At 44.3% G+C, this 21,235-nt stretch overlaps 2 protein-coding genes across 2 annotated transcripts; both read left to right on the plus strand.

The window, feature by feature from the left end:
- Nucleotides 1–1,663: 1,663 nt before the first annotated feature.
- On the plus strand, nt 1,664–3,793 carry LOC149469932 (transcription factor HES-4). The gene is made up of 4 exons (XM_089668401.1): nt 1,664–1,900; nt 2,011–2,106; nt 2,456–2,543; nt 2,925–3,793. The coding sequence occupies exons 1-4, from the start codon at nt 1,793–1,795 to the stop codon at nt 3,479–3,481; spliced, it is 849 nt and encodes a 282-aa protein (XP_089524527.1). The 5' UTR covers nt 1,664–1,792; the 3' UTR covers nt 3,482–3,793.
- A 14,390-nt stretch (nt 3,794–18,183) lies between these two features.
- Nucleotides 18,184–20,765, plus strand: LOC149469933 (transcription factor HES-4). The gene is made up of 4 exons (XM_089668402.1): nt 18,184–18,399; nt 18,510–18,605; nt 19,431–19,518; nt 19,900–20,765. The coding sequence occupies exons 1-4, from the start codon at nt 18,292–18,294 to the stop codon at nt 20,454–20,456; spliced, it is 849 nt and encodes a 282-aa protein (XP_089524528.1). The 5' UTR covers nt 18,184–18,291; the 3' UTR covers nt 20,457–20,765.
- The last annotated feature ends 470 nt before the right edge of the window (nt 20,766–21,235 follow it).

Genomic DNA, 21,235 nt, shown 5'->3' on the forward strand with positions numbered 1-21,235 from the left:
ATAAGTGCATCCAGTAAAATTTTTTTAAGTAGCTGGGAGGAAATTAATATAAAAAGTGGAACCAATTAATGAAAAACCGGAGCTGTTCCCTGTAGCAACCCTCAACCTGCAAAGACTGGATAAAAGAAATAATCTGATTAGTTGCTATAAACTACAACATTAAACGCAAAGTTACGGAATGGCGTTTATCTCGAGGCCCCTTTCACATGGGCCTTCCGTCTGTCCATTTTTCATCTGTCTTTTAATGGATGAAAAATCGACAGCAATGTATTTCTATGGGCAAACGGATGTAAACAGAAGTCATCCTAAGGCTGGCTTCACACCGGTGTGCTGCGTTTTGGGTGCAGCATGTTTGTGTGCGTGTTTTACATGTGTTTTCAGGCACTTTCCCATTGACTTCTAATAGAACATGCACTTTCTGAAAGCTCATCATAGATGCAGCATGCAGGACCTTAGTGTGCTTCCATGAAAACGCATATTCTAACTGGAATCAATGGGAACGTGTCTAAAAACGCGTGTAAAATGCACATACAATCTTCCTGTGACCAAAACGCAGTGCACTGGTGTGAACCCGGCCTTAAATGCAGTTTTTATATATATATATATACATATATATATATATATATTTTTTGCTTTCTTTGTCTTCATTCGGATGGTTAGAGGGCAGTAAAAACAGTTTATTCAACCACCCACCTGAACTGCACAATGGCGGCTGGGGGGGGGGGGGGGGTAGTACATATGTTGTACACATGATGTTATATTGCATTAGGCAAGCTATACCCGCGCCAAATGCAACCCATTTAAGTGAAGGGGGTCCGCACTGCAACCGTGAACTGTTAGCGTCATGGTATTTCAATAGATAACACTTGTTCACCTGAAAAAAGGGGGACATTTAGGAGGAGGCATTGTTGGCAGTAACGTCTGTCCTGCCATCTGAAATGTGGTCCACTATGGGCCGCTTTACAGAGGGACAGTAGAAAGTGCCGCACGTGTGAACAAAGCCGTGGACTGTTGAGATTTTGATCGGAGAATGTAGATAACTGTCCTTATTTGTCATTTTGATATTTTATGACAGTTATTGTTTGTTACATTTTATTTTGTTTTTTTTTAATAAATAATTCCCATACATCAGCCAAGTTTACTAACATGGGTATAGTAGGCCAACCAGTGACTTGTGTTGTTTACTTTAGCAAAGCAAAGCAATAAAACCTCATTTTTGTTTTTGTAAAAAGATCCATCAACACAAACGTCTCCAATTACCACTGATTTACAGCGCTGGGAATATTTTTAAGTGGAAATATTTACTTCATAGTGTTGATGTATTTTTTTAAATTTTCATTGTAGTGCAGCTTGAGAAACCGTTGCCTATTTACAGTAAATAACACATCAATGCCTGGATCCAGTTAGTTCTCAGCTTGAATTTCTCCCCAATGCAAAAACATCAACCCGAGCCAACCCTAACACTGAGCAGTGCAATGGGCGCCTGTCTATAGGAGGGGGGGGGGGTGGAAAGTCTTGGGAGAAGGGGGGCCAGGAGGAGGGTGAGTGTTGTCCAATCAGAAAGAGCTGTGGGCGAGGCAAGTGTGGGAAAGAATGTAGAGAAGGTTTCACACGAATGGGAAGCAGAAGAGAGGAGTATAAATAGAGGAGAGTCCTCAGACTGGGACAGACACACAACACTCAGGCTCTGGGACTGGTCAGGTTACCTCCAGTAACTTTGTACAACTGCTGTGCTACTTCCCGGATAACCCCCCCCCCCTCCATCCATCCTGTGTATTCCCCTCATCGGATCATGCCTGCTGACAGCATGGAGAAGCCCACCGCCTCCCCTATTGCGGGGGCACCGGCCAACTCTGCTCAGACCCCCGATAAACCCAAGAGTGCCAGTGAGCACAGAAAGGTAACTATCCCTTGTGTGCCCCATGGGTGGGTGCTGTAGATCACAATCTGGGGATATGTTGGCAACATATACTGTGGCGTTGTACTCATGTCTTGCCTCTGTCTTTACAGTCCTCCAAACCTATCATGGAGAAGCGCAGGAGAGCTCGCATCAACGAGAGCCTGGGACAGCTCAAGACACTCATTCTGGATGCCCTAAAGAAAGATGTAAGTTGGCTGAACATCTATTTGCTGCCTCCAGTGCCCCCATCCTTCCGTCCCTCCATCCTTCCAGTCCTTTCATCCCTCCAGTCCTTCCGTCCTTCCATCCCTCAAGTCTTTCCATCCCTCAAGTCCTTCCAGTCCCTTCATCCTTCCAGTCCCTCCATCCCTCTAGTCCCTTCATCCCTCTAGTCCCTTCATCCCTCCATCCATCCTGTCCCTCCATCCATCCTGTCCCTCCATCCCTCCTGTCCCTCCATCCATCCTGTCCCTCCATCCATCCTGTCCCTCCATCCCTCTCTCCTGCCCACATTTCTCCCACCTTGTTGCTGATCGCCTCGTTCCTTCTTTGCAGAGTTCCAGACACTCCAAGCTGGAGAAGGCTGATATCCTGGAAATGACAGTCAAGCACCTGCGGAACTTACAACGAGTCCAGATGACAGGTACATATCTGAGGCTCTTTATACTTCCACAATGATTGCTATTGATGAATGATGTAGGGGCTGGTAGGGTGTCTGTGGATGATCTCCTCTAGGTATTGTCTCATTCAGGGCAGGCATGCTGGGATTTGTAGTTTTCCGTGGCAGAAGTCCACAACACTGAATATTTTATTGCAGGTTTATATTTCTATGTATGGATGTACAGAGCTTAATAGCATCATGGTTTGCCTGCTCTGGATGAGGGAGCATTGTATTGATCCAGTAGCTTTTGAATGAAGCAAGCTATAGCTGCTAAATGGTTAACACTAGTAATTTAGTGAGATAGTTCATAATCACGTTCCTTGATCGCTCGTACTCATGTAATGTTCTTTACTTCTCCTGTAGCTGCACTAACAGCTGATCCATCAGTGCTTGGCAAATACAGAGCAGGATTCAATGAGTGCATGAACGAGGTGACCCGATTCCTCTCCACCTGTGAAGGGGTCAACACAGAAGTCAGAACCCGGCTACTTGGTCATCTCTCTGGTTGCCTAGGCCAGATCGTGGCAATGAATTACCAGCAGCCTCCTTCCAACCAGCCTCTGCATGTCCAGCTGCCCTCGACACCAGTATCCAATGCTCCAGTGCCCATGTCCTGCAAGATGACCTCAGCCGAAGCCGTGTCTCCCAAGGTTTTCCAGGGAGGCTTCCAGCTGGTACCAGCCACTGATGGACAATTCGCTTTCCTCATCCCCAACCCTGCCTATTCCTCCAGCCCAGGACCAGTGATTCCCCTCTATGGCAATGGAAATGTCACCTCCAGCGGGGCACCACAGGCACAATCCCCAGTCCAAGGACTCACCACCTTCTCTCACAAGATGCCACACATGCCCCGAACGGTGAGCCCTCTAGGTGGCAGCAATGGACCTGACAGCACCGAGTCCGTATGGAGACCTTGGTGAACTGACCACACTTTGTAATCAGACTTTATTTTTTTATTTATTGGTTCCGTTTTATGGGACCTTGCCTTACAGAATAACTCTGAACAAATCTATTTATTTCTATATATGGGGACTTTACTTTTTTATTCTAAAAAAAACAAACTTGTATAAATGACCCATTTTTTTGTAATAAAACTCTTTTGCTGAGATGTTTTTTTTTTTAGTTTTGTACAACTGGTACAAAGATTGTGTAATGCCAAAGTTACTGTGTTGTTTTTGTGTCAAAAACTTCCTAAACTGGAGGAGTTTTCTCAATAAACTCTTTACATTTTATGATCTGGTGGTTTCTTGGGGAAGGAGGGGGACTAATGATCATTATCTTTTGATATGGATAAATGGGATCATGTTAGTTGTCTCTTTGAAGTTAATTATATGCGGCATGTGCCATATACCCAACATATATACATATGCAAATTACAAGTATCATGCAGCTTGATTTAATTATGACATTACAGATACTTTGTTCTAATCCTAAGGAGTCAAAACGTTACTGGGCTAAAAGGGAAAAAAAATATTTATATATATATATATATATATATATATGTGTGTGTGTGTCAATCATATGTATGATGTATGCATATAGAAAAAAATAACCTAAATTCATTTGTGATGGCCCATTTTAATAACAGGCTGGATCCAATATGACCATTAGTCATTATTCAAGTCATGGCATTTCGTGACCCTTCATACACAGTTGTGTCCTGTCCTGAATATCATAGCCCCATCACACAGCATCTGGAGATGTCATTCATTAGACGTAGCAATGGTCAGGCTAATTCCCTCCAAAAACAACAAAAGCCCCTACTGTAAAAGTCATCCTGGCTCTGGTAGGAAGGGGACAGGAGGGAGAAGGAAGCTTCTTTGTGAAAGGAGATAATTAAAAGGTATAAAAAGAGCTCATCTATTATGCAGCGGGCTCCTGAGGAAGGTTGGGATTTCACTGAATTGTCTGGGAACTGAGATCTGAGGGTTACTGTGCCTGTCTGCACCTTACCTTTCCAATGACAGCAAGCAGATAAGCTGACACTGTAAATGTGCTCTGCCTTGCAAAGAGCACATAATAGACAAGACTTCTGCTTTATGCCAGGGGGGATCAATGGAAGGGATCATTCAGGAACATTTCTGTAGCTACACATTATAAGTCACTACAAGTTCTTAGTACCAAGTAAGAAGATTACACTGTGTAGGTAAACGGGAGCTTCTCAGCTTTTTGGCTTAAAGTGGTTGTAAACCTCAGACATGAATTATGTACTAAGCATATCTCTCTAATGTGTGTCCTTGTCTCAATTAAGAGCACCAAGTGTTGTTTCTGTCTGCTGCTTCCTTCCTCTGCTTTCTGCATGAGTCACTTCTGAAAGGTTTTCCTGACACCAAGAGAAAAATGGTGACAGGGAGGGACCTGCAGCAGAGTGACAGCCCTCAACTCTTCCTGTGAGCTGTGCGGAGAGGGGGTCTCTTCCCTCCAATCAACTCTCAGATCTCTCTTCACTGAGCTCTGTAGAGTGTAATTTCAGCTCTCTGCCCCCTTTTTTCTGAACTTTCAAACAAGCTTTATAAATTCAACACTTGATGCCTGAAGATAAACAGGTAAAATGTATATAGGGGATTTGTTTCATCTCTGTGTATCACATGAGGACAGTCGCTTCACTGGGTTTATGTAAGGGTTTACAACCACTTTAAGACCAAGTGATGATACTAAAAAGGTATCCCTGGTACCATTCTGATTCAGTCTGGGGACATTGACTGGCTGCCTTAGTTGACCTTTCCATGTGCACTGGAGGGATTCTTATATGTACCCAATGCAATATGGCAGGTTATAGAGAGCTTAAATGAGCTACTGCTGTCTTATAATATGCAAAAACGTGAAAAGAAATTAAGTTCGGACCTGGCGGTTATGATGCATGACTATTTTTTGTGTGGGGTCTATCTCTAAAGATTTCACTGGACCAATGTCCCAAGCCAGCCTTTCTCAACCAGGGTGCCTTGAGGTTTCTTCTGGGGTGCCTTGGCAAAATGTGCCCAAAACCTGTATACAAGCCAGCAGGTGGAACAAGCCTGCCACTTAGTTACACAAAGCCACAGGTTTTCATTGTGCACCATTATGACCTTCTAGCCCCCCGATGTGCTGACAACCAATGACATCATCAGTTGATAAGGTGGATGTCAGCTGCCTGCACAGCATCCTAGTTTGTCCCTCTCCTGACCCTCTCCATCAGTGCTGGGGTCACATTAGCACAGTGAAGGAGAAAAACTGAGGGAGAAGAGAAACCCTGGAATACTAGTCAGTACCAGTGTGCAAAAGTGTATTTGCTTCAGAAGAATAAATCACCTCTAATGTTGGGTGTCCTACATGTGTGGATGTTGCTGCATTATATAAAACTATTAGAATCATTTTTAGAATGGGGTGCCTCAAGACTGTCCATAATTTTAAAGGGTGCCTTGGGATTGTCCATAATTTTAAAGGGTTCCTTGGCTGAAAAAAGGTTGAAAAACACTATCCAAAGCATTCACCTAGGGCTAGGCTATAATGAATTCTGGCCATATGTTGCTTAATACAAATCGTCAGCACCATCTAGTGGTCATAATGTGATATTTTCCTGACTGAGGTACTACAGGAAAAATACAGCACCATGACTACTAGATGGAGTAGACAATCATAGGAACTCATCATGGCTGAGTGAATGCTTGTGTCATTCATCCAGCATTTTTTTTTATTGACCACTTAAAGTTTTTATATGTCCAAAACATTTTTATTTGTGGATAGAGTGGGGAAGGATTGGAACTCCTGTCAAATTTTACTGTTTTCAGAGGCTCAGTTGGAGAAATTCATTCACTCCCTGTCTGGTAAAAAGGTAGTTTTCCCCCAGGACAGGAAGTGAGGGGGAATCTCACTAACAGCAACACTGACAAAAGTTGAAATGCCTTTTTTTTAGTAGGAAAGTGCTAGAATCTCTGTCAGCCTTTTATTGCTGTCTGTTTCCCTGGTGCAGATTTTCCCTCGCTTCCTGTACCTTCCTGGCAAAAAAGTTGTCCCTGGCACAGATGCTGGGGGGAAATCTGTGTAATGGGGCCCCAGATAGCAGTGAAACCTGCAGGGGCTCCAACATTTCCCCATTCCATCCAAAAACTAAAAAAAGTTCTGTTTTATTAATAGCCCAGCTGTTATTAAAAAAAAAAAAAATCAGCTTTCATTGAAATACTCTCTTTCTCATTGTAACTGTCACCTCTTCAAGGTCCAATTCTGCTCCTCTTCTGCGCTGAATGATGCCACTCAACCCATTTTCTGTAAGTAAAGGGTGTCAAGAACCCATCCCCTAGAGGTATGTCAGAAAGCCAGCCTGTGTTTACCAAAGAATGGTGCTACGTCATTAGGTGCTGCCATTTACGTCAGCATTCAAGATCTGCCTACTGCGATGTCATGTGACTGGACTAAATACCCATAAAGAAAAATATGTATGCAAAAAAAATTTTTTTTTAATGAAAATACTATAGTGAGGAGCGAACCCTATTGATTTGCTAGCTAAAACTGGCCATACACTTAAAGCATACAAGGCTGAATGAGAGAGGTTCATATAATCCCCATTGATACTGATCAGATGGATGAATTTCCTGTTGTTGGCTATTGTATTCTGTAAGCTGCACCCACAGCAGCCAGAAGACCCAGTGACTTTGGCTGATTGGTTGCAGTCACTGTTCAGCCGACTTTTTACAGTCCAGCTTCTTCGATTTCCTAATCAAAGTTTCTTGAGCTTGAAGTGTTGGCAGGGCCACCCACGGCTTGAAGTTCAAACTGTGTATGGTCAACTTTGCTTTGGGGATGGACAACTATTTAGTTTTTCAGTTGTTTACTTTTAATGACCACCAGAAGTTTTGGGTGCAACTCAAGTGTGACCAAGATGGAATAGGGGGAGTATACCACCCTCCCCAGGTTTTTTAATTGGAAACCATAGAGGTACCCTATGCAGTCTCTTTTTTGCAGTCAATGTTTCACCTTCAGGCATACAAAAGAATAGTGCGAGATTAGACAATACTACAGATTTTGCTTCAGACCACGGAACAAGACTGCAGACAGTTTTCTATCTGAATGTAGCAAAGGGCACCAAGCAGGATGGCAGTACTACAGAGCCTGAAAGGCAGTGGGTCTCTCTGACAAAACCTGGAGAATTACTTAAAATCCTGCCATGCTGTGAACCCAATGATGCTGAATTGGGTGAAGGATCCTCTACTCTGGTGGTGGTGCACGTTTAGGAGATATTTAAAGTACCTACAGGTAATCCTTACTATAGGCTTACATGTAGGTTCAAGTGAAAAAAATGACCTTACTACCATTTTAAGGTTCCACTTTAACAGGAAAATGAAGGTTCCTAACACCCTTAGTAAGTGAAAGATTTGGACTTGTCTATATTCTCCCTCTTAGATTGTAAGCTTTAATGAGCAGGGCCCTCTTATTCCTCCTGTAATAAATTGTATTGTCTTTATTTATGTTGTAAAACGCTGCGTAAACTGTTGGCACCATATAAATGTTGTATAATTATAATATATTCCTTTGAACACTCTGGACAGGTTGTGGATTACTGTAAATGGCCCATGGAAAAATGGGAAAATGGAATTCAAATCAAAAATATTGGAGATCAGAAAAAGAGGAGTTCTTAGGATCAGGGCAGAACAATGGGAATGGGAACCTGTCTACCAAAAACTGAAAGATCATTGTGGTTATTTTACTTAATTTATTTTCGGGTTATATCCTCTCTCTAATACTGTGATGATGTGAAATGTTTGAACCCCTTGCAGCTTGTCTAAAGCCTAGTACACGCTATAGGCAAATTGGATGACAGAGTGCCGGTTTTCCACGAAAGTTCATATCATGATGTAGTAGGATTGGTATTGACTTGTAAGAAAATTCTCGGCTGACAAAGACAAATGTAGGCAAACATAAATAAATAATAAAAAAAAACCCCAAGCTCAATTCAAATATATTAGAAAAAAAACAAAAAACAAAAAGATAAATAATCAGAAAGCAGCTATCACTGCAAAATGTGCACTCATCACACTACAACAGAAAAATATTACAAACAGTAAAGCGCTATCAGAGCAAAGACCTCAAATCAATTAATTTTAAATACTATCTAAAGAAATGTAAATATATAAATATATATATATATATATATATATATATATATATATATATATATATGTCTGTTAAGATACAATAAATCAATGATTGGATCAATCCTCAGTACATCTAAAATGAACCATAAAAATGGACATTTTTTGCACCTGAGTAGTATGTTTTATTTGAAACATGAAAGCAAGTGCTTTTAGAAAAAAATGTGCAAAAGAGGACATTTAAGTTTTTTTGTGAGTGGGAAGAAGTTGCTCTGTGTGGATGTGTGGGATGTTGAGGAGGTGTAGAAGTGTCTGGTGTATGAAGAGACACTGTCACTTTGATCCTTCAGGGCAAAATACAGCGTCTGTGTAAAACCACTCCAGACCCATTAATACTCAACTCTTCACCACCCCTCTGGTGATACCTTTCAGGTATTGGGGAGCATACCTGAAGATCCCAACCTTTTGGATCAATTTGAACAGTGATTGTGAGCCAGGTCTTCTCCTCCAGAGTCAGTATCTGACCTCACACACACTCTTTTGTTTTAATGGGCACAAATTCCCACAGAGACACCCCAAAATCATGAGGAAAGGCTTCCCAGAAGAGTGGAGGCTGATAAAGCCATAAAGGAAGGGCCAACTCCACATTAATGCCCATGGCTTTAAAGTAGCATGTCAAACTAGCTCTTATATATGTGATGGCTGGGTGTCCACAAACTTTGTCCATATAGTGTATGAAGTATCTAGAGTATTGGTCTTCAAACTGTGGCCCTTTGCTTGCCTTTACCTGGCCCTTGGGGCACTATTGCTTTTAATGATACAAGGCTTTATTCCCTCCCCTGACACCAACAATGGGGCTCTATTTAACCAAATGACACCAATAATGAGGCACTCTTCCTCCTACTGACAGTGACAATGGTGCACTATTCCTTCCACTGACACCAATGATGAGGCACTATTCCTACCACTGATACCAATGATGGGGCATAACCTCACTGATATAAACAATGGGGCAGTACACCTCCCAGTGATACTAATGATGGGGAACTATTCCTCCCAGCAGTACCAATGATGGGGCACTACTCCTCCCCCTCCTACTGACCACAAGCGCTATGTAATTCTTTTACTTTCATTGACCATCAAATCTTTTACATTGTTTACTTCCACTGACACTGGGGTATTTTCTACTCCCATTGCCCACAATTTGGCCCCCCTAAAGTCTGAAGGACAGTAAACTGGCCCTTCGTATAGAAAGTTTGGAGACCTCTGATCTAGAGCATGGTTTCTTAACCAAGGTTCCATGGAACCCTAGGGTTCCTCCAGAGGTTGCTGACACCATTGATCTATTTAGCTATTTGTAAGGGGGAAATTCTTCCCAATGTGTAAGGAGAATTCTACCCACTGACCATCACACTACTGTATCATGAGTTGTAGATATAGTAATTTTTAGTAGGGCTTCCCTGAGACCACAAAGTTATTTTGAAGGTTCCTCCATGTTGGAAAAGTTGAGAAAGGTTGGTCTAGAAAAACGTGGTATGAGAAGAAAGTGAAGAATCTTTCAGAAAAGTGAAAAGCAATGGAGGGATGAATGAATCATAAAGGAAAAAGACATAGGGGGGATATGTGTGATAAGGATCTTGTAAATCAGTAGAAAGATATAAAAGTTCACAACTGTTTACCAACCAAAATATTCCAATGTATGGAAAAGTTAGTGGATGGTGAGGTGTGCCTGAGGGTAAAGTGTAGAGGGGTAGGGAATGTAGTCCATATATTTTGGGAGTATGAATTTGCAAGGGAGGAGATAAATATGGAAGTAAGTGAAATATATGAATTGAGTAAAGAATTAAAGCTAAAGTCTAGATATTAATTTTATTGCATAGTTACATTGGTCCAGCTTGGACCAATGTATGTCTGCATATCTCATACCTGAATGATGCCTGTGAAAGCTGCAAATTACTGTAGTAGTGACAACTACTACAGTGAAAGCAGGTCTAGCGCTGAGTGGCTGCCCTTCTGTGCAGTAACCACTAGGGGTTGCTTGCTCAGCACTGCCACCAATAACAGAATGCCCTGTATTTTTTCAAATACAAGACATTATCTGATTAGACAAAGTGGAGATTGTGACATCATTGCCCCGCCTTACCTCATCCAACCAGTGTGTTGTATTTGTGATAAAAATGGTGTTCTGCAAATGGCAGCAGTGCTGAGCGAGCCCCCCTCCCCCTTGTGGATACTATGCAGAATTGCAGCTGCTTGGCACTGGACCTGGAAGATTGTTGCTTCCACTGTAGTAGCTGTGACTACTACTGTGACCTAAACCCCCCCCAAAACCCGCTCAGTGTAAACAGGGGCTATGCGTAAGCTGCAAAGTTAAAGGTATTGAGTGCATTGTGCTATCGTACATTGTAAAAGAAACTCTGGGAAAACTTTAAACTGAAAATAAAACGAAGTTTGACAATGATGGTTTTAACTTTTGATGTCTTTTATATGAAATAGAAAAAAAAAGTAGCCAGTAACATATTTATTGGTAGCAGTGAAGGTATTAGGGCCACTCACATGTGCAGCATCCATTGCTGCCCCTCTGAAAAGGAATCCACAGTGAATCGCTTTTCAAAGAGAGATTGACAGGCAGTGAAGAAGAAATATGTCGCCTTCTCAGTGCCTGGTTTAACTCTGTACTGCCATGGGGGCAGAGGCATCCCTAGGGTTGGTGTCACCCGGTGCGGTAACACTTGGTGACACCCCCTCCGACGATCCCCGCAGAATGGATCGGATCGGCAGATTGAGCAGAATGGATCGGACTCCGATCCATTATGCTCAATCCGCAGATCCAATCCATCCCGCGGGGATCGTCGACTGTTTTTACAACTTACCTTTTTGTGGAGCGGGTCCGGTGTCACCCCGCGTGGTTGGTGTCACCCGGTGCAGACCACACCCCCCGCACCTGCCTCGGGGCGCCACTGCATGGAGGGCAGATGCAACGCAGCCCCACACACTTAAATGGGTCATGCTTGGGGTGGTACCATCCACCAAAAGTGAAATGCAGTTTAATCTCTAAGGCAAAACATTGTGGCCCCTGCATTTGCACAGCCCTGAGTGGCTGTATGCCCTTCTTTTGGATGGTGGTCAGGGGTGGTAAATCTACTGCTCAACTACCTGCTATTTTCACTCCCCACCACCTTCCTTGCTGCACGTGTGAATGAGCCCTTAATTTACTGACTTTAAAGCAGCAAAATATATCTAATCACAGTGGATTTGCGTTGCTGGGACTATTCCTTTCTAGGTGGAAATATTTACTCCATAGTATTGATGTATTTTTTCAAATTTTCATTGTAGTGAATATTGAGAAACCGTTGCCTGTTTACAGTAAATAACACATCAATGCCTGGATCCAGTTAGTTCTCAGCTTGAATTTCTCCCCAATGCAAAAACATCAACCCGAGCCAACCCTAACACTGAGGAATCCAATGGGAGCCCATTTTGTCGAGTTCTTTTTAAGTAATTGGCTCGCAAAATGTCTAGATGGCAGCTCTTAAAAGTGCATGATTCCTTTAATGTGATATGATTAAATCAGCAGTTCTGTGCCAAGAAGAGCAACGCAGGTTTACAAGCCCCTCTGGCACCAAAAACTTCACTTTTATTGCCTATAGATTTTAAATATGAACTCCTGTCATTTTCTGCAGCAGAATACCAATTGGAGTGCTGCAAAGCAAATTGCCAGACTTTTTTTTATACATTATAGTATACAGTATATATATATATATCACAGTTTATTGCTTATAAGGACATCAAGACATTTGTCTATTTCTCAAAATTTTCAGTATCTCACCCTGTATGCTGTACTAGAGACCTTTTTTAAAGAATATGTAAACCCAACATTTCAAAATCTCTATATGTGTCTGCTGTACCATGTACTTGTATGAAAAAGTATCCTGTTCTCTTTGTATTGCTTCCTTTGTGTAAAATTCCTGGTGTTCCTGCCAGTCCTTCTGCTTTCCTATCAACAACTGACTACACTAGATAGGGCAGCACATTGTGGTCAGTTCTCTAACTGTGCTGGATCCTCAGTGTGCTCTCCTCCAATGATCAGGCTTGTGCTGACATGTTCCCCCTGTACAGCCATTCGCTGGGAACGTCAGTTTGCTGCAGTTTCCCCTTCCTGAGCCCATTATGCAGCTGAGAACAGAGAGAATGTGATCACCTATAAAAAAAAAAAAAAGAGGAAAAAGGGAGTTTATGTTTTTTTAATATCTTTACTCAAATGTTTTGCCTTTCATTTCTATGTTGAATGGGTTGTTTTACAAGGTGAAGGTTTGTTTACCTATACTTTAAGTCATGGCACCCTTTAAAAGTATGCAGAATCTTGAGGCACCCCAGTCAAAAATTTGAAAAATATAAATGTTTCTTATCAGTGGGAAGCCTGAGCCTGAGATGATGCACACAACCGCCTTGATGAAGTCAACTTCATATCAGAAGGGTCCACCTTTACAGCAGCATCCCCCTTCACATTGGAAGACTTCCATGACATCAGGCCTGCCCTATACATGAAAGCTTTCATCACATCAGAATTACCCCTATACATCAAAGGCCCCCTATATATGAATCCCCTCTCCATCACACCAGTGTCCCACCATCACATCAAAGGCCCCCTATATATGAATCCCCTCTCCATCACACCAGTGTCCCACCATCACATCAAAGGCCCCCTATATATGAGTCCCCTCTCCATCACACCAGTGTCCCCCCATCACATCAAAGGCCCCCTATATATGAATCCCCTCTCCATCACACCAGTGTCCCCCATCACATCAAAGGCCCCCTATATATGAGTCCCCTCTCCATCACACCAGTGTCCCCCCATCACATCAAAGGCCCCCTATATATGAGTCCCCTCTCCATCACACCAGTGTCCCCCCATCACATCAAAGGCCCCCTATATATGAGTCCCCTCTCCATCACACCAGTGTCCCCCCATCACACCAAAGGCCCCCTATATATAAGTCCCCTCTCCATCACACCAGTGTCCCCCCATCACACCAAAGGCCCCCTATATATGAGTTCCCTCTCCATCACACCAGTGTCCCCCCATCACATCAAAGGCCCCCTATATATGAGCCCCCTCTCCATCACACCAGTGTCCCCCCATCACACCAAAGGCCCCCTATATATAAGTCCCCTCTCCATCACACCAGTGTCCCCCCATCACACCAAAGGCCCCCTATATATGAGTTCCCTCTCCATCACACCAGTGTCCCCCCATCACATCAAAGGCCCCCTATATATGAGCCCCCTCTCCATCACACCAGTGTCCCCCAATCACCACAGAACCCCTCCTATCACATCGCCCCCTCAATCACATAGTCCCCTCATTATAGAGCCATTGATTGTTATGACGCTGGAGACCAGACAGTCCACACCATAGTAACTCATGAAGCTGACCCAGGGAAAACCTAGACACCACCCCATGATGCTGCAGCACCCTGGCTGAGAAGCACTTTTTCATACAATGTCTGATGAAAATAGCTTGACAAAGTTCAGGGATGCCTGGAACATTGCCGGATGATTTCTGAATCTTTATGAGCTCTTTCACATGTTCGGTGTTGTTTACTGCCAGTGTGACATGTGATCCGCAGTGGATCACCTTTCAGAGACTTTTGACAGGTGATATGCCGCCTCCTGAATGCCCGTTTTAACCAGTGAAAGTCCAGCACTGTCCAGCAACTGCGTGCATTACATGCGGTGGCACTATGATCCTGTTCACTAGAATGAGTCGCATCTGGCAAAGGTTTCCCTGCCTGTGTGTCATCAACCTTTTGCTGTTTTTTACTATATAGACCCTTTCACAATGGTGGTCCAATCAGATCTGCTTCTCAAGGCAGACCTGATCGGACGCTCCATGTAAGGCTCACCATATGCATTACAATCTAATTGTACAAACTCCTTTAGGCCTACCAACAACTTTGTAGTACAAGGACTTGCCTGATTGGATACACATTGATTGGATAGGTTAGAGAAGTTCTCATATCAGATAGTTTTGGTAAATCTGAAGTTGATTGTGCACCATACACGGTACAATGTGACCATACAATCTGCTTTAGATTTACCAAATCTTTGTAATATCAGGACCATCCTAACCTATCTGATCAATTTGTATCTAATCAAGCAGGTCCTTGAACTACATAGTTGTTTATGAGATCTAATAGTGGCCATACACATTTTGATTTTATCATCTGATCAATGATCCAAGCGATATAATGGGCAAACAACCGAATAACCGTGACTTCCCTTCTGATCAATTTAGCATGAATTCAATCAAAGTGAGTTGATTGGCTAGGGTGGAAAACTACAGATCGCCTTGCATTGATTGGCAGCATTGAGATGTTTGTTGATTATTATTATTATACAGGATTTATATAGCACCAACAGTTTGCTCAGCGCTTTACAATATAACGGGAGACAATACAGCAACAATACAGTTCAATACAAGAGGGATAGGAGGGCCCTGCTCCTTGGAGCTTACAATCTAAGAGGGAGGGGCTGGTGGTACAAAAGGTAACTGTGGGGGATGGACTGATAGGAGGAATAGAAGATTCAGTTATTAGCTGAGGGCAGGATAGGCTTCCCTGAAGAGATCACCTAAAAGTCGGCAGAGTAGGCGATAGTCGGATAGATTATGGTAGAGAGTTCCAGAGGATGGGGGAGGCTCTGGAGAAGTCCTGTAGACGAGCATGGGAGGAGGAGACAAGGGAGCTAAAGAGCAGGAGGTTGTGGGAGGAGCGGAGAGGATGCTTTGGGTGATATTTGGATACAAGATTGGTGATGTAATTTGGGGCAGAGTTATAAATGGCTTTATATGTTATTGTTAATGTTTTGAATTTCATTCGTTGGGCAATGGGAAGCCAGTGGAGGTTGATGAATATGATAGCATTTTGATCAAACAGATGATATTACATGGTGAAAACAGAGATGCGAATGGTACTTTATGATCATGTCTTGTAACTTTCAATCACTTCCCTGTGTGTCATCATGATTGAATGGGTTGTTGACTATAGAATGATTATTCCTATCAGGAGAGACCCATCAGAAAAGGAAAATGATCATTTATAGAAGCGTGTGTGGCCACTATAAGGGAGATTGTACAATCTGATGTGTATGGTCATCCATAAACTGGCTATAGATGGATCAAAATTCGGCTGGTTCAGCAGGGACTGACCAAAGTGTGATCCATCTGTGGCAGTTCCAGCTCAACAGAAGTCGATCTAACAATTGACTTCTGTCAAACGGGGATGGATGGTGGAATATTTTTATTCGAACGGCCAATCAGCTGCAATCTGTGTATTCTGACAGCAGAAAGTCCCCACTGTCACAATACAATAACACAGCAGGGAGGACTCCTCTGTCCACCTCCAATGTGTTGATGGGGGAATTGGTTCAGTGTTTTCAATCAGCCTGCTGGCTGTTAAAAAAAAAAAAAGATCTATGTTCAGCCTTAGTCTATGGACCGCCATTTACATCAGATTACCATTCTGGTCTGAAAAATAATTTGGACCTGAATGTGACCAAGCCGAGATAATCAGATGTAAACCGGCAAAATTCCACTCATATAGGTCCTCCCATAGATCTAAGAGGGGTCTGGAATGTTCTGGTTTACAGTGGCTTTGTGGTTGTCACCTCTGCTTGGCAACACTAAGGTTGTTTCGAATCTCAACCACAGCACTATCTGCATGGAGTTTGCCTGTTCTCCCTGTGCCTGCGTGGGTTTCCTCCAGGTACTCTGGTTTCCTCCCACCCTTCAGACATGCTGGTCGGTAAATTCCAATCACGGCACCACCTGCCTGGAGTTTCCATGTTCTCCCTTTTGCCTGCGTAGGTTTCCTCCAGGTACTCCGGCTTCCTCCCACACTCCAAAGACATGCTGGTCGGTAAATCCCAACCACGGCACCACCTGCCTGGAGTTTGCATGTTCTCCCTTTTGCCTGTGTAGGTTTCCGCCAGGTACTCCGACTTCCTCCCACACTCCAAAGACATGCTGGTCGGTAAATTCCAACCACGGCACCACCTGCCTGGAGTTTGCATGTTCTCCCTTTTGCCTGCGCAGGTTTCCTCCAGGTACTCCGGCTTCCTCCCACACTCCAAAGACATGCTGATAGGTAAATCCCAACCACGGCACCACCTGCCTGGAGTTTGCATGTTCTCCCTGTGCCTGCGTGGGTTTCCTCCAATTACTCCGGTTTCCTCCCACACTTCAGACATGCTGATAGGTAAATCCCAACCATGGCACCACCTGCCTGGAGTTTGCATGTTCTCCCTGTGCCTACATGGGTTTCCTCCGGGTACTCCGGTTTCCTCCCACACTCCAAAAGACATGCTGGTAGGTTAATTGGCTCCTGTCTAAATTGTCCCTAGTATGTGTATGTATGAATGTGAGTTAGGGATCTTAGATTGTACGCCCCTTGAGGGTTAGGGACTGATGTGAATGTACAATATAAATGTAAAGCGCTGCGTAAATTGACGGCGTTATACTAGTACCTGAAATAAATAAATAAATAAATAATTGGCTCCTGTCTAAAGTGTCCCTGGCATGTGTATGTATAAATGTGAGAGAGGGACCTTAGATTGTAAGCTCCTTGGGACAGGGACAGTAAAGGGGTGGGAGTGTAAATTGTTGGCACTATACCTCCCCGGTCACACCGATCCGACTTTGAAATCATGCGACTTCCAGTGAAGTCGCACGATTTCAAAGCTGGATAGTGTTCAGACTTCAGGTGTGGCTTGCAAGACACAGACGTCTATCCAGGTTGCATGGACTTCAGAAATCGATGTGGAATCGCACTGATATGACCGTTGCAATTGGAGACAATCGGGTGCGACTGGCCATGGAACATGCATGGCAAATCGCATACCAAGTCGCACCCGGTGTGACCGGGTCTAGAAGTACTCTAAATACATAATAAATGAAAGGACAGACTTGGATAGAACAAGAATGATGGTCCTCTCCAATATATCAGAGGGTCTGTAGATCGGACTGGCCGCGACCCGCGTGAAAGGGGTCATGTATGTATCATATATGTATGTGTTTATATATACACTTCCAGAATACATAGAAGATGATCACTGTGCTCCTATTTTTATTTTGGAACTAAAAACAAAAAAAAGCCCAATGTCTGCTTCCAATGGAAAAATAAAAGTCATTCCGACTATAAGAGGTGGAGCAGCAGCGGAGGTGTCAGGCTCCATAGACGGGCGCGGAGCTCCGTGAACTGCCGGGATGCATGGCTCGGCTCCTGACCTGTGTCCTCCCGGCAGCCCCCGCGCTTTGCTCCCTTGGCAGCCCGATCCCCGGCGCCGGGTCTGAGCCAAGCGCGTGACTGGCAGCCTGCGTCTGTGTATAGGAGGAGGGGGGGGATACCTAGGGAGGAGGGGGGTGCTGTCCAATCACAAGGCACCGTGGGCGAGTCTCTGTCCCGGATTGGCTGAAGTGAGTGTGGGAAAGAATGTAGAGAAGGTTTCACAAGAATGGGGAGCAGCAGAGAGGAGTATAAATAGAGGAGATCCTGCAGACCGGGACAGACACAACATTCAGGCTCTGGGACTGGTCAGGTCATTGACTGTGTACAGAGGATACACCTCCCCCCATCCATCCTGTGTATTCCCCTCATCGGATCATGCCTGCTGACAGCATGGAGAAGCCCACCGCCTCCCCTATTGCGGGGGCACCGGCCAACTCTGCTCAGACCCCCGATAAACCCAAGAGTGCCAGTGAGCACAGAAAGGTAACTATCCCTTGTGTGCCCCTTGGGCGGGTGCTGTAGATCACAATCTGAGGATATGTCGGCAACATATACTGTGGCGTTGTACTCATGTCTTGCCTCTGTCTTTACAGTCCTCCAAACCCATCATGGAGAAGCGCAGGAGAGCTCGCATCAACGAGAGCCTGGGACAGCTCAAGACACTCATTCTGGATGCCCTAAAGAAAGATGTAAGTTGGCTGAACATCTATTTGCTGCCTCCAGTCCCCTCATCCTTCCGTCCCTCCATCCTTCCGTCCCTCCAGTCCCCCCCATCCTTTCGTCCCCCCATCCCTCTGTCCCTCCTATCCTTCCATCCCTCCAGTCATTCCATCCCCCCTGTCCTTCCATCCCTCCAGTCATTCCATCCCCCCTGTCTTTCCATCCCTCCAGTCCCCCGTCTCTACAGTCCTTCCGTCCCTCCTGTCCTTTCATCCCTCCTGCCCTTCCATCTCTCCATTCCTTCCATCCCTCCTGTACTTCCGTCCCTCCAGTCCTTCCAACTCTCCAGTCCTTCCAACCCTCCAGTCCTTCTATTCCCCTGGTTCCTGCATCCGTCCAGTCCTTATATTTGTCCTGTCCCTCCAGTCCTTCCATCCCTCCAGTCCTTCCGTCCCTCCAGTCCTTCCGTCCCTCCAGTCATTCTGTCCCTCCTGTCTTTCCATCCCTCCAGTCCTTCCGTCCCTCCAGTCCTTCCGTCCCTCCAGTCATTCTGTCCCTCCTGTCTTTCCATCCCTCTAGTCCCTCCATCCATCCTGTCCCTCCATCCCTCAAGTCCTTCCAGTCCCTTCGTTCCTCTAGTCCCTCCATCCCTCAAGTCCTTCCAGTCCCTTCATCCCTCTAGTCCCTTCATCCCCCCAGTCTTTCTATCCCTCCTGTCCCTCCATCCATCCTGTCCCTCCATCCATCCTGTCCCTCCATCCCTCCTGTCCCTCCATCCCTCCTGTCCCTCCATCCCTCTCTGCTGCCCACATTTCTCCCACCTTGTTGCTGATCACCTCGTTCCTTCTTTGCAGAGCTCCAGACACTCCAAGCTGGAGAAGGCTGATATCCTGGAAATGACAGTCAAGCACCTGCGGAACTTACAACGAGTCCAGATGACAGGTACATATCTGAGGCTCTTTATACTTCCACAATGATTGCTATTGATGAATGATGTAGGGGCTGGTAGGGTGTGTGTGGATGATCTCCTCTAGGTATTGTCTCATTCAGGGCAGGCATGCTGGGATTTGTAGTTTTCCGTGGCAGAAGTCCACAACACTGAATATTTTATTGCAGGTTTATATTTCTATGTATGGATGTACAGAGCTTAATAGCATCATGGTTTGCCTGCTCTGGATGAGGGAGCATTGTATTGATCCAGTAGCTTTTGAATGAAGCAAGCTATAGCTGCTAAATGGTTAACACTAGTAATTTAGTGAGATGGTTCATAATCACGTTCCTTGATCGCTCGTACTCATGTAATGTTCTTTACTTCTCCTGTAGCTGCACTAACAGCTGATCCATCAGTGCTTGGCAAATACAGAGCAGGATTCAATGAGTGCATGAACGAGGTGACCCGATTCCTCTCCACCTGTGAAGGGGTCAACACAGAAGTCAGGACCCGGCTACTTGGTCATCTCTCTGGTTGCCTAGGCCAGATCGTGGCAATGAATTACCAGCAGCCTCCTTCCAACCAGCCTCTGCATGTCCAGCTGCCCTCGACACCAGTATCCAATGCTCCAGTACCCATGTCCTGCAAGATGACCTCAGCCGAAGCCGTGTCTCCCAAGGTGTTCCAGGGAGGCTTCCAGCTGGTACCAGCCACTGATGGACAATTCGCTTTCCTCATCCCCAACCCTGCCTATTCCTCCAGCCCAGGACCAGTGATTCCCCTCTATGGCAATGGAAATGTCACCTCCAGCGGGGCACCACAGGCACAATCCCCAGTCCAAGGACTCACCACCTTCTCTCACAAGATGCCACACATGCCCCGAACGGTGAGCCCTCTAGGTGGCAGCAATGGACCTGACAGCACCGAGTCCGTATGGAGACCTTGGTGAACTGACCACACTTTGTAATCAGACTTTATTTTTTTATTTATTGGTTCCGTTTTATGGGACCTTGCCTTACAGAATAACTCTGAACAAATCTATTTATTTCTATATATGGGGACTTTACTTTTTTATTCTAAAAAAAACAAACTTGTATAAATGACCCATTTTTTTGTAATAAAACTCTTTTGCTGAGATGTTTTTTTTAGTTTTGTACAACTGGTACAAAGATTGTGTAATGCCAAAGTTACTGTGTTGTTTTTGTGTCAAAAACTTCCTAAACTGCAGGAGTTTTCTCAATAAACTCTTTACATTTTATGATCTGGTGGTTTCTTGGGGAAGTAGGGGGGACTAATGATCATTATCTTTTGATATGGAGAAATGGGATTGTGTCTCTGTGTAGTTAATTATATGCAGCATGTGCCATATACCCAAAGTATATACATATGAATAGGCGTCATGCATCTTGGTTTAATCATGACATTACAGATACTTTGTTCTAATCTAAGGAATCAAAAGGTCACTGGGCTAATGACAACCATTCATATAGCCTCTCTATGATTTATACATGTGTATTTATACAATTCATCCATCCTATGAGAATACTGTTCCATTGCAATGCATATATGGATATTGTTCTATCCTAGATTGGATCCATAATGACCATTAGTCATTATTCAGGTCTTGGCATTTCATGTCCCACCATACACAGTTATGTCCTGTCCTGAACATCATAGCCCCATCACACAACATAATCATTCATTAGACGAAGCAATGGTCAGGCTAAT

The sequence above is a fragment of the Staurois parvus genome, unplaced genomic scaffold (assembly GCF_062004578.1).
Source record: "Staurois parvus isolate SC_StPar_1 unplaced genomic scaffold, SC_StPar_1.0 ptg000057l, whole genome shotgun sequence".
Taxonomy (NCBI): Eukaryota; Metazoa; Chordata; class Amphibia; order Anura; family Ranidae; genus Staurois; species Staurois parvus.

Bases quoted from the DNA above. Each gene is read 5' to 3' on its own strand.
- LOC149469933 (XM_089668402.1), top strand. From the start codon at position 18,292: ATGCCTGCTGACAGCATGGAGAAGCCCACCGCCTCCCCTATTGCGGGG. The intron at 18,400-18,509 runs GTAACTATCCCT...CTGTCTTTACAG, and splicing joins GTGCCAGTGAGCACAGAAAG to TCCTCCAAACCCATCATGGA. The intron at 19,519-19,899 runs GTACATATCTGA...CTTCTCCTGTAG, and splicing joins ACAACGAGTCCAGATGACAG to CTGCACTAACAGCTGATCCA.
- LOC149469932 (XM_089668401.1), top strand. From the start codon at position 1,793: ATGCCTGCTGACAGCATGGAGAAGCCCACCGCCTCCCCTATTGCGGGG. The intron at 1,901-2,010 runs GTAACTATCCCT...CTGTCTTTACAG, and splicing joins GTGCCAGTGAGCACAGAAAG to TCCTCCAAACCTATCATGGA. The intron at 2,544-2,924 runs GTACATATCTGA...CTTCTCCTGTAG, and splicing joins ACAACGAGTCCAGATGACAG to CTGCACTAACAGCTGATCCA.